The sequence below is a fragment of the Stylophora pistillata genome, chromosome 4 (assembly GCF_964205215.1).
Source record: "Stylophora pistillata chromosome 4, jaStyPist1.2, whole genome shotgun sequence".
NCBI lineage: Eukaryota > Metazoa > Cnidaria > Anthozoa > Scleractinia > Pocilloporidae > Stylophora > Stylophora pistillata.
The window spans coordinates 9,851,132-9,865,988 of record NC_142522.1 but is presented as its reverse complement, the minus strand read 5'-3'; the positions used below and the strand labels follow the sequence as shown (position 1 = coordinate 9,865,988).

Below are 14,857 nucleotides of genomic sequence, written 5' to 3'. Positions count from 1 at the left end.
TATATTTACATATTTAACAATATCAATAATATTTAGCGATATGAAAAGTCGTAAATTCCTTTTACAAGCTAGAGGGCAGTTTCTACGGGATAGATGTCCTCTGAACATCTGCTTGTATCTTGTTTTTTTTCTGAACCAGTTTGCTATTTGGTTTGCAACATCGTTCCGTTCCAACTCTTGGAGGACGTCTACGAACTTTTTAAGAGTCGTACACTGTGAGCTGCACAGGATTGGAATCAAATATTTCATTGCGCTTCCCCCTGGCTTCTTGTTCTCATTGTCCAGAAACTGGATGTCTTTCGGAGAAATTTGAAACCAGTTTGCGACATGTTTCCAGTTCTTTTGAGGTGGCGTGGAATCAATATCCAATGGCAGAATAACATCCTCGATATCAGATTGGCAGTCAGTAAGCTTGACGTCTAACGAAAGAACAGTTAAATTGGTAGAGTTAAAAGGGAAAAAAAATCAATATGATCATTATCACCATCTGGATAATGCTCATTTGAAAAGATCCGCGGTGCTGGCCGCCAACGCCTGGAAGAAGAGAGCTTCTTGCAAGCGGGAACTGGGAGTGTGGCAATGAAGGCTTCTTAAGTTGCCTGTAACATTGGTCTTACACTCTAGAGACGGGGGGGATTCCTTTATTGTCAAACATTTACATACCTTCCTGGATATTATTCTCAAGAACACAGTCTCTGTCGTCTCCTTCCTTGACCATCATGGGAAACTGTAATTAAATGAATGGTGGTGAATTCATCGGCCAATAAGCTTCGCCAGTTGCAGGGGATTATTGCGTTATTGTTCTTAAGTTTGGCAGTTACCAAAAGGCAGGATGTACACCTCACCCCTGGAATCAGATCAGTTTTCGGCTGGTCTTGTCTGAGCTCAGCAGAGAGAGACCCCTCACGGTCATCAGCTTTTAGCACATTTTTTTTTTATAGCAGATGGCACTCCATCACTAGCTAAGCTATCATCACCGTCAATTAAGTACTTTGTCGAAAGTTGTGAAAGTAAGTCTGACCAGCCATACCATGAGCAGTTCCACCATTGTCCTCTCTTCTCTGGGATCTTGTCACGCATAGTGGCACATGTTCAGGTGAACCTACGACTGACGGTTTGTTGACTTATCATTATGAATAGCTTGTTTGTTAATTGATAAAATGGAACTACCATTTTAAGTGAATTACGATTTGTAAGAAAAACCAAGATTCCCCATAGGATAGATCTAAAATAATTTGAATATATCAACAAAGTTGAAATGGTAAATTGGCCACCGTTACGATTATAAAAGCTGACGTTTCGAGCGTTAGCCCTTCATCGGAGCGAATCAGCCTAGATCTAAAATACAAATGAATAAAGGCTGATAGTTTCGAAAGAAACTGTTTGGGGCTGCGTCGGTGGTAGTAACGAAATAATTTGGATATATCAACAAAGTTGAAATGGTAAATTGGCCACCGTAATGATTACAAAAGCTGACGTTTCGAGCGTTAGCCCTTCGTCGGAGCGAATGTAATTTTGCTCCGACGAAGGGCTAACGCTCGAAACGTCAGCTTTAGTAATCATTACGGTGGCCAATTTACCATTTCAACTTTGTTGATATATCCAAATTAGATCTAAAATAGTTTTGTTTTATCAAGGTTTTATTAAACCTGGTCAATGGGAGGTGTTAGTTGTTATGTGCCATCACCCTTCAAGATCTTGGTACTTGAGATTACCCGTTATAGCATCACTCCAAGAATCGTCTATTCATCTGTTTATTTTGTTTTTTTTTTTCGAGGGAGAGAGAGAGAGAGAGAGAGAGAGAGAGAGAGAGAGAGAGAGAGAGAGAGAGAAAGAGAGAGAGAGAGAGAGAGAGAGAGAGAGAGAGAGAGAGAGAGAGAGAGAGAGAGAGGGAGAGAGAGAGAGAGAGAGAGAGAGAGAGAGAGAGAGAGAGAGAGAGAGAGAGAGAGAGAGAGAGAGAGAGAGAGAGAGAGAGAGAGAGAGAGAGAGAGAGAGAAAGAGAGAGAGAGAAAGAGAGAGAGAGAGAGAGAGAGAGAGAGAGAGAGAGAGAGAGAGAGAGAAAGAGAGAGAGAGAGAGAGAGAGAGAAAGAGAGAGAGAGAGAGAGAGAGAGTGAGAGAGAGAGAGAGAGAGAGAGAGAGAGAAAGAGAGAGAGAGAGAGAGAGAGAGAGAGAGAGAGAAAGAGAGAGAGAGAGAGAGAGAGTGAGAGAAAGAGAGAGAGAGAGAGAGAGAGAGAGAGAGAGAGAGAGAGAGAGAGAGAGAGAGAGAGAGAGAAAGAGAGAGAGAGAGAGAGAGAGAGTGAGAGAGAGAGAGAGAGAGAGAGAGAGAAAGAGAGAGAGAGAGAGAGAGAGAGAGAGAGAGAGAGAGAGAGAGGAGAGAGAGAGAGTCAGTGGGGGAGGAGGGTTTAGAGAATAAATCACTTTACTACTCTGATACAATCTGCCATTGCTTTTTCCGATCAAGTTTTTCTTTGAGTAGCTTTTTTTTTTCCGAGAAATTCAATCAGTTCCCCTTTTAATTTATAGATAAGTATTTAAACTTTGATGACGGCGTATTGAATAAATTTCACTGAAAATAAGAAAAAAGTTTTCGAGAACCCAAATATGCAGTTGTGTTGTCCAATGCAAACAAGGAACATGACTTGTCAGGTTGCTACAATGTCATGTTGTGCTGCAAATTATTAATAGGAATTCAGTGACAAGATACTGTCCTCGAAATAAGTGTTGTAAAATATGATTGTCTCTTACCTTCAGATTGTAATCCTGAACCATTCCTATTTGTAATGATTCTTCTAGCTCCGTATACAACACCAACAATAACCAGGGCAATTAGGGTAATTATCGTTACTATAGTTGAGGGTGCTACATCTCCCTTCTTTTCTCTTGTTAGCATTGAAGGTAAAGTAGTATTTTCAAACGATGATGTAGGTTTCCTAATGTTATCACTTGAGTTAGTATTTGTTTTATTTGCTTCAAAATTGTTTCCAGGCGGAGAATTTCTTGTATGAACGCTAGCTTGTGTAGAATTTTTAAAATCTTCTTTGCAGTCCTTGTTTTGGTCGTTCTTGGGACACTGCCAGTCTTCTCCCATTCCAATTTCCTTACATTTCTTCATTCTTCCAGTTTCGTCCACACTGGGACAACAAAAGTAGCATTCTTGACAAAAACCATTGTCATCGAGGTAGTGTCGTTCGGGGCACTCGGTGCCGCATTTACGATTTTGATATGGGGTGCACTGCTGGATGACGTTAGTTAACCCACAGTCATGGCAGGACCTGCAACTCTCAATGCCATGTTTGTCTGAATATGTCTTGTTCTGTTGGCACGGTTCGCATTTAATAGTGGTGTAGTTAGTGATCTTGGTACCACATTGGGGTACGAGTCCTAATCCTAGCGGGCATTCAGGGCACGCTTTACACTCCATTTCAGCCCCTGGATCATCTGGGTAATATATCAGGAAGTTTCGCACCAGAGAACATCTTATAGGACCCCCGATTACAAATTGTGACCACAAGACCATTACCAGGATTACCTGAAATAGGGGAGGAAGAGCATTATGAGAAACAAAATTTAGAGATTACGCCATTATACGCGGCATATAATTACATTTTGCCTCGAGTCGTAAAACATTTTGGAAAAAATTTTATCTAAATTTGATTTAGATAAATATCGGTCGCTGGCACAGACCTCACTGCGTTCGGTCTGTACTGGCGACCTCGGTCAAGATTCTCCCATACAGACCTTCCGCTCGGTTAATAAGAACTAAATAATATTTTGTACATTTATCTTTATATACTGTATTTCCATATAATATTTTGTACATTTAACTTATAAGTACTGAAATTAACCCTGTGCCAAGTCACCTAATAAAAATCGTCTCTCTTTGAATGATGAAAATCAATTCCATTGCTCATACGATTTTTCTCACCGGTGAAAAATATCGTATGATCAAACAGAAGCCTGATAAGATTTTCTTCACAAATGAGTAAAGTAAGCAGTTAAGACTGCATATGGCTACTGCTGCCGCATCCCACACATTTATGAGTCAGGCTTGTTCCTCAAAAGAAAGATGATTCAAGAATGTAGTGACTAATTGACACTTAACGACCAATAATCAAATGGTAACATATAATCGTATTGATAATAATAATAATAATAGCAATAATAATAATAATGACAATGATGACGATGATAACAATAGTGATAATAATGATTACTTGTAGGGGCTAGCTCAAGAACCTTACTGTTCCTCGATCAGTCTATTCTTTAGTCTCCAATAATGATTAAACTAGGCTTCTTTTATCTTTAAGTTTGATTTTGCCAGGTAATTATAAGTTATTTTCTTATTTCATTGCAATTCCATTTTTGTGAGACTTTTGTTTCATACAACGAGGCATTCCGCGCTGTGGGTTATTCCGCCATTCCACCGTTCCACTGTTCTTAGGATCCCTGTAAACTCAAGGTATCGTATTTCGGACCTTGCTCGCTTCGCAAAAATTTAGGGGCTCTTTTTAACGTTTGTCACTGATTGAAATGGTGAAGTGCTCTCTTTTCGAATAAAGAAAGTTTTTCTTCAAAGTCTCCACGATTTGCAAATCATATGTATTTAGATATTTCTGAGAGTAAAAGTCTTTTTCAATTTCGTGTCGGAGACCCTCCTGTGAAATTGAGATGTTTATCATCTTTTGTGGTTTCATGGCAAGAACTGAAAAAATTATATCTTGACATCTACTGGGTGTAATTCGCTGATTCGAACGGTAAAATACTCTCTTTGCAAAGTAAAGCAATGTTTTTTCAAACACCATCCTGAATTAATTGTGAGATGCTTAGCATTTTCTAAAGCAGTCCGAAACAAGCAATAATTAGCATCGGGAAACCGTATGATCAAGTGCTAATTCGAGAAACATTCGAAGCGATCCGAAGAAATCGTCAACGAGCGTTGAACCACCGAAGATGTACCAAAACAGACAAAAGCCGAGAGCGAGGTATATCGGGTGAAACTCGGTGAACTTCGTTGTGGGCGAAGTGGTTGTTCGTAGTCTATTTTTACACTCACTCAACAGGACAACGTTATGGCTTTGCCTCCATGGGAGGCAGTAGCCATAAAAATCGTATCGGTTTTTCCTGCCTTTCGGGGCGGACATGCCAAGTAATTGAGAGTGAGCGTTTGCAACGTTCCCTGCTTGCCCAGCATCTTGACTTCAAGGTTTGCATATCTTAATTCAGTGAAAAATTTCTTGAGGACGAAGAATTTAACATTATCAATAGAATTTATCATTCACTTTGTTCGGCAGCAGATTATCTACATGGCCAGCAAGCAATGCCGCTCTTTACCAGAGTCGCATTCTTCGTTTCTGTAAAACTAATTCCGCCGCCTTCAAGTCTTAAATTACCATTATTATCCGAATTGATTATCCTTCGGCGTATTTTATTCTCATTAGAACTGCAAATGATCTACCTTGATAGGGACGGACTGGAAGGTGTAGGGAAACATTTGAAAAACTTATTGCGGACCCCTGCTCGAACTTATTAAACAATCTCCTTAAACATGAATTGTAAGCAGGTTTTCGTTAAAATTTTGTACCTTGAAAAGAAAAGAATAGAAAGGAAAAGGTTAGGAAAAATACAACTTTAAAATAATCTGCGAAACTTTTTCAGCTCTGCATCTTACGCAACAACAGCAAATCGCGCGAAAACCTGCCCATCGGGGGACCTGGCACAGGGTTGGTCAATCCCAGTATTCATTTGGACGCATTATCATGATACCTACGAGAAACAGGGAACAGATATTCAGAAATACTCACTTTGATAGCGCTCTTCATAGTCTTCGTGGCACCAGGGTTGTTTCTGCTTCGTTTGTTACCCTGTGTAAAGAAATTGGCACTCATGCTTAGCCAAACCTTGCTGAAAGTTTGCCAGTTGAGAGTTATCATATGCTGACTAAGCAATTGTAACATTCAAGGATCGAGCACTCGCTAACTTACCATTGTGTACTACTAAGCTTGAGCCTTTTCCTGGTCTAGATCTTAAAAATTATGGCAATCTCGGAGGCAGATAGTTTCGTCAATAAAAAACCTCTACGCCGTAAGTTGAGAACCCAGAATATATCGACGAAGTCACGTCTTAAACATTAAAGTTGCACAAAAATACAATGACGTAATATTATTGTAATACGTCAGAGGTGATAAAGAAGATTCCACGGCCGTTGTCACGGTGGTCCATGCTTATCTTAGCATAACTATATCGTCATATATCTCTTGCGAATCAAAATGTTTACTTGCGTCAAACAATAAAGACACCCGAAGAGAACAGAGGAAAGGATCTTTAGCTTTTTCAACTTCCTAACGCAGCTGAGTTACTGGAAATACAGTGAACAAAGAACATTCGAGATTCATGACGTTAAATTCTATATTTATTTTCATAGTAAGGTCATACATTCCATGAGAAGACGACAAAAATTAGCATAGTGCATCTAACGAAATTTGAGGTTGAGCGTGATGAATACTGTGACATTCAAAGTTTATCAGAACTTTTTAAGACAATACACAACATTTTTGGTTTTAAAAACATGCATGTTCGACAGTTCTTCTGTCATCTTCAGTACTAGTTCTAAATTACATTAAGCAAAGCTGAATTTAGAGTATTCACAAAATGCTAATTGGACATAATAGCAAAGAAAATATGAGAATGTAAACAATTACAGAGAAAGTTTTAAATAACGAGTTGATGATTTCAAATGGGTTGCTCCCTGAATATGAATAGCATTTTTGATTTTACATTGGAAGGTGGTGAATGCGTGGTCGAAGATGCTGAAACAATCATTATAACATAACCAAAGTAAAGCGCGCGCTCTGATTGGTCAATTTAGCGTCCCTCATTTGCCCATGGGTGTACGCTGCTGACGTGAGCAAATGCAAAGACTATTTTTTACGCGCGCGCTTGTTTTTTCTGGTCGCGTAAGATTTTTTAAATAAAAGGGAACTCTTTAGCTACAATGTATCAATGTTATGTTATAAAACAAATGGTAAACACCACAGCTTACACTATTTAACAAATGGTAAACACCACAGCGTACACTATTGAGTTTTATAACATAACCAAAGTAAAGCGCGCGCTCTGATTGGTCAATTTAGCGTCCTCCATTTGCCCATGGACGTACGCTGCTGACCTGAGCAAATGCAAAGACTATTTTTCCGCGCGCGCTTGTTTTTTTCTGGTCACGTAAGATTTGTTAAATAAAAGGGAACTCTTTCGCTACAATGTGTTAATGTTATGTTATAAAACAAATGGTAAACACCACAACGTACACTATTGAGTTATGGATGCACTTGGGAGGTTTGCTAAGCACTCAAAAGAAAGCACTCGAAAGAAGCATAAGAGTCGCTCGAGGCGATAGCCGAGATCGACTCTAGCTTCTTGAGTGCTTAGCAAACCTCCCAAGTGCATCCATAACTCAATAGTGTACGCTGTGGTGTTTACCTTTTGTTTTATAACATAACATTAACACATTGTAGCTAAAGAGTTCCCTTTTATTTAACAAATCTTACGTGACCAGAAAAAAACAAGCGCGCGCGGAAAAATAGTCTTTGCATTTGCTCACGTCAGCAGCGTACGCCCATGGGAAAATGGAGGACGCTAAATTGACCAATCAGAGCGCGCGCTTTACTTTGGTTATGTTATAAAACTCAATAGTGTACGCTGTGGTGTTTACCATTTGTTAATTAGAACACAAAGTGCGGCATTGCTGAGAATTTTCGTTAATGTCTGAAGATGTGAGAGGTCCTATCACAAACCAAGTGCTCATGCACTCGTGCGGAAAAATGCTGAGAGATTTCGCTGACTAAGCAGTTATTACAGCCCGCGCTCAAAAACTTGTAAACCATACACGTACGGAACCCACAAGGGATAGAGTCTTTCACGCCAAACATATTACCAATTTCAAACGATGAAAAAACCAACTTAATATCTATGTTATTACGATAACGTTTAGCAAAATGGCGAATCCTTTTTTAGCGCGACAACAGAAAAAGGGCCAATGTAAGGTATTTTGAAGTAAATGGTCCGTGTAGCGTCTGCGACGGAAACCGGGGGATATCAGTAATTACGGGTCAGTGTGAGATACCGATTAACAACCCCCACAACTAGATAACTAGATGAGCTGGAAAATGATTGTTTTGAAAGATTTCGATAAGCCTTCTTGATTGTCTTCTCGAAAACCCAATCAAGTGTTGTTGATCTTGTAAGCTCTATCAACAAGAGTGCGAATGAGGCTAACAGAACTAAATACATCTGAAGTCCTTGGTAACCCCGCCACGAGTCGACCAAACCAATATTGATTAGCATTGCTACTATTGAGTCCCCCCCCAGTCCCTTTTTATCGCTGCAGACTTAATTGTAAACCAATTGAAGACTGAGAGGTGTAGATTACACAGTGGCCGTTAGTCAAAGCAGAGAACTAATGGGAAACTTCATGGTAACTCAACATTTTTTCTTGTTCTGAAATATTACTTTAAGATGACTTCTAAAAGTAGATAATTACCAAATAAAGAGAGCCGATCTCCTGGACGAGAGAGTTGAAAGAAGGAACTGATCAAGATAACATTAATGAAAGTGTTCTAATTTCTGTTGTCAAAAAGTTGTTTGATTGATTCTACTGACTGCTATATTATTTTTAAGAATTGGGCACTGAAGACTTCTGCATATCTATATACTTTTTTATGCATATGGTTCTCTTGCGAAAGCAACAGACTGCCTTTGGGATTACGACTTTAAGTTTTAAACAATATTGGGCTGGACTGAAATCTTTCCATGAACTATCATGTCAAGGGTTGATTGTCTATTTAAATAACGTCGTTAAACACGCAATCGGGCTTAAATGTTTTTTGAAGTCTCTTTAAGAGAACGTCTTGTAATACTTAACTTGCCCCCTTTTAAACCATCAAATTTCAACTATTTGGGTAATTTCAATTTCATATTTTTAAATGTTATGTTCAAATGGAGGTGTTTCAGACCGTGAAGTAAATTAACGTGAACCAACCACATTCAAATATTTATAAACTGCGATGATGTTAAATTTTTAAACCATTCGGCATCGTAACTACGCTTTCACACATTAGCCTCTCAACCTCTCTCGAGGCAGCTTTAAAATAATGAAATATTCCGTGAAGGAAAAATACCTCTTAAAATGCAAATAGACCGATGATTGCAAAGAGGTCCCCGTTTCATTACATATTATTCTGCACACTCGTACTCATTACTCTTAGCGTGTTCCACTCTCTTTACTCCAGCTTCATGAGTTTTCCCAATGTCCCGTGAAAATCGAGAAAAACAGTAGGAAAATCAAGTTTTTGGTATTGGGCATTTGAATCGAAACCCCAACAATCTCTATCCATGGTTCATAAAGAGAAACAGTGGAGGGTACCGAAATAGATAACATCTAAAACATTAATAACTTGTATTCCTATTGGCTCCCTACAGGATGAGTCAAAGTTCAAGGAGTTGGCTTCTTTACTTTATTTTTGATAACATTGATAGAAAAAAAGCGTAACCTCATAAAGGAGTTTCAGAAGCACCCCAGAAAACATCACTAAGCTACGCCCGTACACACACAACTAGAAAAGATCAATGACAACCATACAGAAATCATTACTACCTTAGAATTGATTACTGGAATTAAACTTTTCAATTGAGTCGTTAAATCAAAAGCAAACAACATCAAGGTAAACAGGTCTAAAGAAGAGCTTCCAGCTCTTGGAAAAATTCCTTTTACCGAGGCGGGATTGGTTTTATCTTTGCATTTGAGCGATTTGTGGGTGGTGTGAATTTACTCCATAGCACAATGAAATATCACTAAGCCGGTTTAATTCGACACTCGACTGAAAAGTAATTGGTTTGACTTCTTAATAATAATAATAATAATAATAACAATAATTTATTATTTATATTGCGCAAATTAACATGTGGATATGATCAAATGCGCATCACAACACTTTTCGGGGGACTTTGGCCGGACTGCATCAGCAGTTTACAAACAATCGAAGGAAACTTATTTGAAGATGCCCCCTCCCCACCAATTCCCAGTAAACGGGCCAGACCACATCACAGTAATCTCTTGAGTGGGTTCGTTAACGTCCCCTGCCTAACCAAATTATCTAATTACTAGATCCAGGAGACGGGACCTACGGTTTATTCGTCCTTATCCGAGAAGACTAGAATGTCTATCCATTTCTTGATATTATATAGAAAGGTAGCGCATTCTCCTCAGTTATTTTAAGACCTTGAGTGTTGGTCCGGCCGGGGCTCGAACCATCGACCTCGACCTCCCGCACACCAGTCTAGCGCTCTAACCAACTGAGCTAACCGGGAGGCGGTTAGCTCAACTCCTTGTTTGTTACATGATAAAATGGTATAATACCACAATTTGAAGTGATTTGTACGATTAGCCAAGATCACCATAGTGTAGATCTGAGAAGTAGTTGTGTTTTATCACTTTAATAAGGTCCAATTGTCTCTGGTTAATGAGGGGTGTTAGTTGGTCTGTGCCATCACCCTTCAAGATATTGGTTCTTTAGGTTACCCCCAAAGGATCTCTCCAGAACCGTTCTGTTCATTGCTTTTTCGCTTTGTTTTGTTTTTGTTTTGTTTGTGTGTTTGAGAGAGTGTGAGAGAGAGAGAGAGAGAGAGAGAGAGAGAGAGAGAGAGAGAGAGAGAGAGAGAGAGAGAGAGAGAGAGAGAGGGAGATGTATATATATCAACTTTCTAATGTTGTTTAATCCGCAAAAAAATGTATTTTTCAACCAAATTAATTCAAACTGAGCTCAACACCTTCTCATTCTCTGACGATATATGGCACTAAACTTGAAAATAAATTTAATGACATATATATTGTATATATGTGTTTTTTCTTTCAGTGTAACTTAGTGTAATCCACAGTATGTTGCCCAGTATAGGCCTGTACCAATTTTCAGCCAACAACAATTAAACTCATTTTTTTTTTATTAGCGGTAAGTGGGCAGTATTGAGATGGAAATATCTTGGATAGCCTCCAGCAAAAAAGGAAAGATAAGGCGATTATAATCTAAACTTGCTGTAAAGTGGGTGACGTCATGTGCTATTTTTGTTCACCACACTAAGCGATCGATTTTGACTACCAGTTAGAATTACTCAAATTGTTGATCTGTTCAAGTGATGTCCATTAACATTGCCATAAAATAGTAGATTTTCGAAAGGAAGAATCAAAATCTTTGCAAGTTCTACCCTCAAATGCATGGATGATAAAAAGTGCGCATTTTGGTTGATTTCCCGCCACATTTAGTATTTGCACTTGAAAATCGTTCCGAATATGCCAGGTAATAATAAAAAGAATATATCACACTTTCGTCCTTGCAGTTGCACACTCTGCTATTAACTTTGATGCACTTTAGTTGAAAATTGCAAATTTATTCTGATTTCGATTCGTGTTTGATTTCCCGCCACGAAAAAAAATTGACTCTTTGCGATTCAAAGTATTGAAACTGACACAAAATTTCGTCTAATGAACTGAAACTTTGCACACACTTCTCTTATAATATTATTATGTGTGATTTTATTTGGTCAATTATCTCTTAAACTAGTGAAGTTACATTTTTTGTATCAGTCCAGTTGAAAAAAAATTAATGAATGTCATTTCTTGAGCTTTGAATCTAATGCAAGACGTGCAAGTACACCAGAAAAATTTCAAAAGTCAAAAAATCGATATTCCCTCAACAGAGGTAACATAAGGTAATGGTATAGGAGTCGGGTGATTCATAAATAGCGGTGTTTTGCGCGAAAAAAAAGTTTCCAGGGATGAAATTGTCTTTTTCGAGTAAAGTGGTTGATTTCCTGCCTCTTAAAAAATTAAACAGCTACAAATTCATGAAACTTTGTCAAAAAAGGAAACCGTGCATTTTTTCATGAAGGATAGTAATTCTCTAACTACTGTGGAAAGTTTCAGGTTGAGAAAAAATGTCGAAATATATTTTTGGATGAGGTCAAAAACCCAAGTTTTCCCTGGCACCCATGTTCTTTATGAGGAATATACGCAGAGAGAGAGAGAGAGAGAGAGAGAGAGAGAGAGAGAGAGAGAGAGAGAGAGAGAGAGAGAGAGAGAGAGAGAGAGAGAGAGAGAGAGAGAGAGAGAGAGAGAGAGAGAGAGAGAGAGAGAGAGAGAGAGAGAGAGAGAGAGAGAGAGAGAGAGAGAGAGAGAGAGAGAGAGAGAGAGAGAGAGAGAGAGAGATAGAACGTGAAATAAGGGGTTTTAGTTCAAATTTGAGTCTAACATATTTTCCCAGAATAAATTGCATCACCAATCAAATACAAACTACCTCGAATTTTCCATACCGGTTTTCTTTTTAGGATGGGTTTATTTGATAAATTCAAATTTTATCTTTGAATTTATCACTAGCATTTAAACTTTGATGACAGCGTATTGAATAAATTTCACTTCAACCTGCAAATAAGTAAAATGTTTTTAAAACAAAAACCCAGTTGTATTGTCCACTGACAACGGAGGAGACATTAGCGAGCTTAAGATCCGACGACGGCAGACATCTGGGACGGCAAGCGGAAGTGAAGTTACCGCCAGAATTAATTCCGGCTGCCGTCGTTGTGAGGTTTCCCGCCGTAGCGGCCTTGTCTGTAACGAGAAGAAAGCCATTTTGCCGTCGTGGCTAAAACGTGAGTAAACTTTAGCAAAATAACGCCATTTTAACTTACTTTGGGCGAAAATTGTTGGCAATTTTAACAGTTTATTATTATGAGAGGATGTCTGTGAAATGGCTGAGCAAAAAGAAACGATTTGTTCATGGAAATTTTAAATAATTCGTTTGCCTTTCTCATAAATAGTTCGTCACTAAAACTAGCTCGATGTCAAAAAGCAACCCAGTAAGTTTTACAATTTCACCATTTCTCTTTATTTCGATGGAAAATTCGTACACTAGTTGGGACATAAATTGATCGCCATGATATTATTCCAGGAGTCTTTTCTGGAGTCTAACCGATCACTAACTATGGTTCATCTGAGAAAATTTTCATAGTCAACTGTTTCGGTAATGCTTTTCAGCCATAAAAAACGTCCTTGATTAGGCGTGAAAAGTTTGCTTGAGGATATTGGTTTAACATTTATCATCATGATAAGATTATACCTGCATTATGCTGCTTTGCATACATGTCTATGCTTAGATTCAGACTTTTCCCGTGTTTAGAAAGGTCACTTACGAATACCAACTAGGGTACGCTAATCTTCTCAACAAAAGAGAAAGGCATTCAATTCCATCGTTTAGAGTCCATTGTTCACATGTATACGAATCGAGCAGCCCCATTACGTCTGCGAGAATAGGTATGTCCCTTTTTCGGTAACGATCTCTGCCAAGCACTCACTTCCGTCGAGTCCTTCTTAGTCAAAATGTTTGAATTCTGGTAGGGATAATCGAGATTATTTGAAATGCTGGCATCATTCAACAGTAAAAATTCATCTTCTGAATGTCACCATCATCGAAACTTTCGATCAACAATCCGCGAACCTTTCTATAGGTAGCAACTGCTTTTCCTAAACTTCGAAGAGGAGAGCAAGTCAAGCCGCAGTCGCGCGCGTTATCTTAAGGCTATTTTTCGTGCCATTGCAACGGCGATCTCTCCCCAAGCCCCCTCGACCAAGTCTGCCGTCCCAGATGTCTGCCGTCGTCGGATCTTAAGCTCGTTATTACTTCATGCACATAACTTGATCGGTTTACTACACTGTCATGATGTGTCGCAAATTGTTAATAAGAATTCAGTGCCTAAGATACTGTCTTCAGAAAGTTAAAAGCAGTGTTGTCAAATATGATTATCTCTTACCATGAGATTGTACTCCTGAACCATTCCTATTCGTAATGATTCTTCTAACTCCATATACAACACCAACAATAACTAGGGTAGTCAGGATGATTATCATTACTATGGTTGAGGGTGATATGTTTGCCTTCTTTTCATTTGTTAGCAGTAAAGGCAAAGCAGTGTTTTCAGATGATGATGTAGGTTTTAGGATGTTCTCACTTGAAGTACTTTCTGTTCTATTTGCTTCAAAATTGTGACCAGGAAGATAAGTCCCGGGCGGAGCATAAGTCGTATCAACGTTAGCTTCTGTAGAATTTTCAAAAGCTTCTTTGCACAGTTTGTTTTGTTGGTTCTTGGGACACTGCCAGTCTTCTCCCATCCCAGTTTCTTTATATTTCTTCATTCTTCCACTTTTTCGACATTGGGACAACAAAAGTAGCATTCTTGACAGAAACCATTGTCGTCAAGGAAATGTCTTTACGATTTTGAGACGGGGTACACTGCTGAGTGATGTCCCTTAACCCGCAGTCATGACAGAAACTGCAACTCTCAATGCCGTGTTTGTCTGAATATGTCTTGTTCTGTTGGCACGGTTCACATTTAATAGTGGTGTAGTTAGTGATCTTGGTACCACATTGGGGTACGAGTCCTAATCCTTGCGGGCATTCAGGACACGCCTTACACTCCATTTCGGCTCCTGGATCATCGGGGTAGTATATCAGGAAGTTTCGCACCGCAGAACATCTTCTGGGACTCCCAATTACAAATTTTGACCACAAGACTGATACCAGGATTAGCCGGAAAAAGGGAGGAAAGACATTATGAGAAACAAAATTAGAGGCGCGGCAGTAAATTTAAGTGCTTTGTTCAATTATTGCGCAGTAACGCTTTGCTTCCGTGGCGGCACGAGGACACAAGTTCATAACGTTTATTAAGTGATGATAATTCAGGTCGGCAGGTGATGAGTAAAATTTTTTTAAGCAGATATTGCATCTTTTACTTGCGCTGTTGTAGGGTGATTTTGATG

The 14,857-nt window shown here is 38.9% G+C and overlaps 1 protein-coding gene across 1 annotated transcript; it reads right to left on the bottom strand.

The window, feature by feature from the left end:
• Window positions 1-2,276: 2,276 nt before the first annotated feature.
• Window positions 2,277-6,110, bottom strand: LOC148732382 (uncharacterized). The gene is made up of 3 exons (XM_088755796.1): window positions 5,982-6,110; window positions 5,802-5,901; window positions 2,277-3,529 (listed from the first exon to the last, which is right to left on the bottom strand). Exons 2-3 carry the CDS (start codon window positions 5,883-5,885, stop codon window positions 2,690-2,692), a joined length of 924 nt encoding a protein of 307 aa, XP_088611922.1. The 5' UTR covers window positions 5,886-5,901; window positions 5,982-6,110; the 3' UTR covers window positions 2,277-2,689.
• Window positions 6,111-14,857: the final 8,747 nt, after the last annotated feature.

Coding starts and splice junctions, on each gene's coding strand:
- LOC148732382 (XM_088755796.1), bottom strand. CDS start 5,885: ATGAGTGCCAATTTCTTTACACAGGGTAACAAACGAAGCAGAAACAAC. Junction 3,530..5,801: donor CTATGAAGAGCGCTATCAAA/GTGAGTATTTCT, acceptor CCCCTATTTCAG/GTAATCCTGGTAATGGTCTT.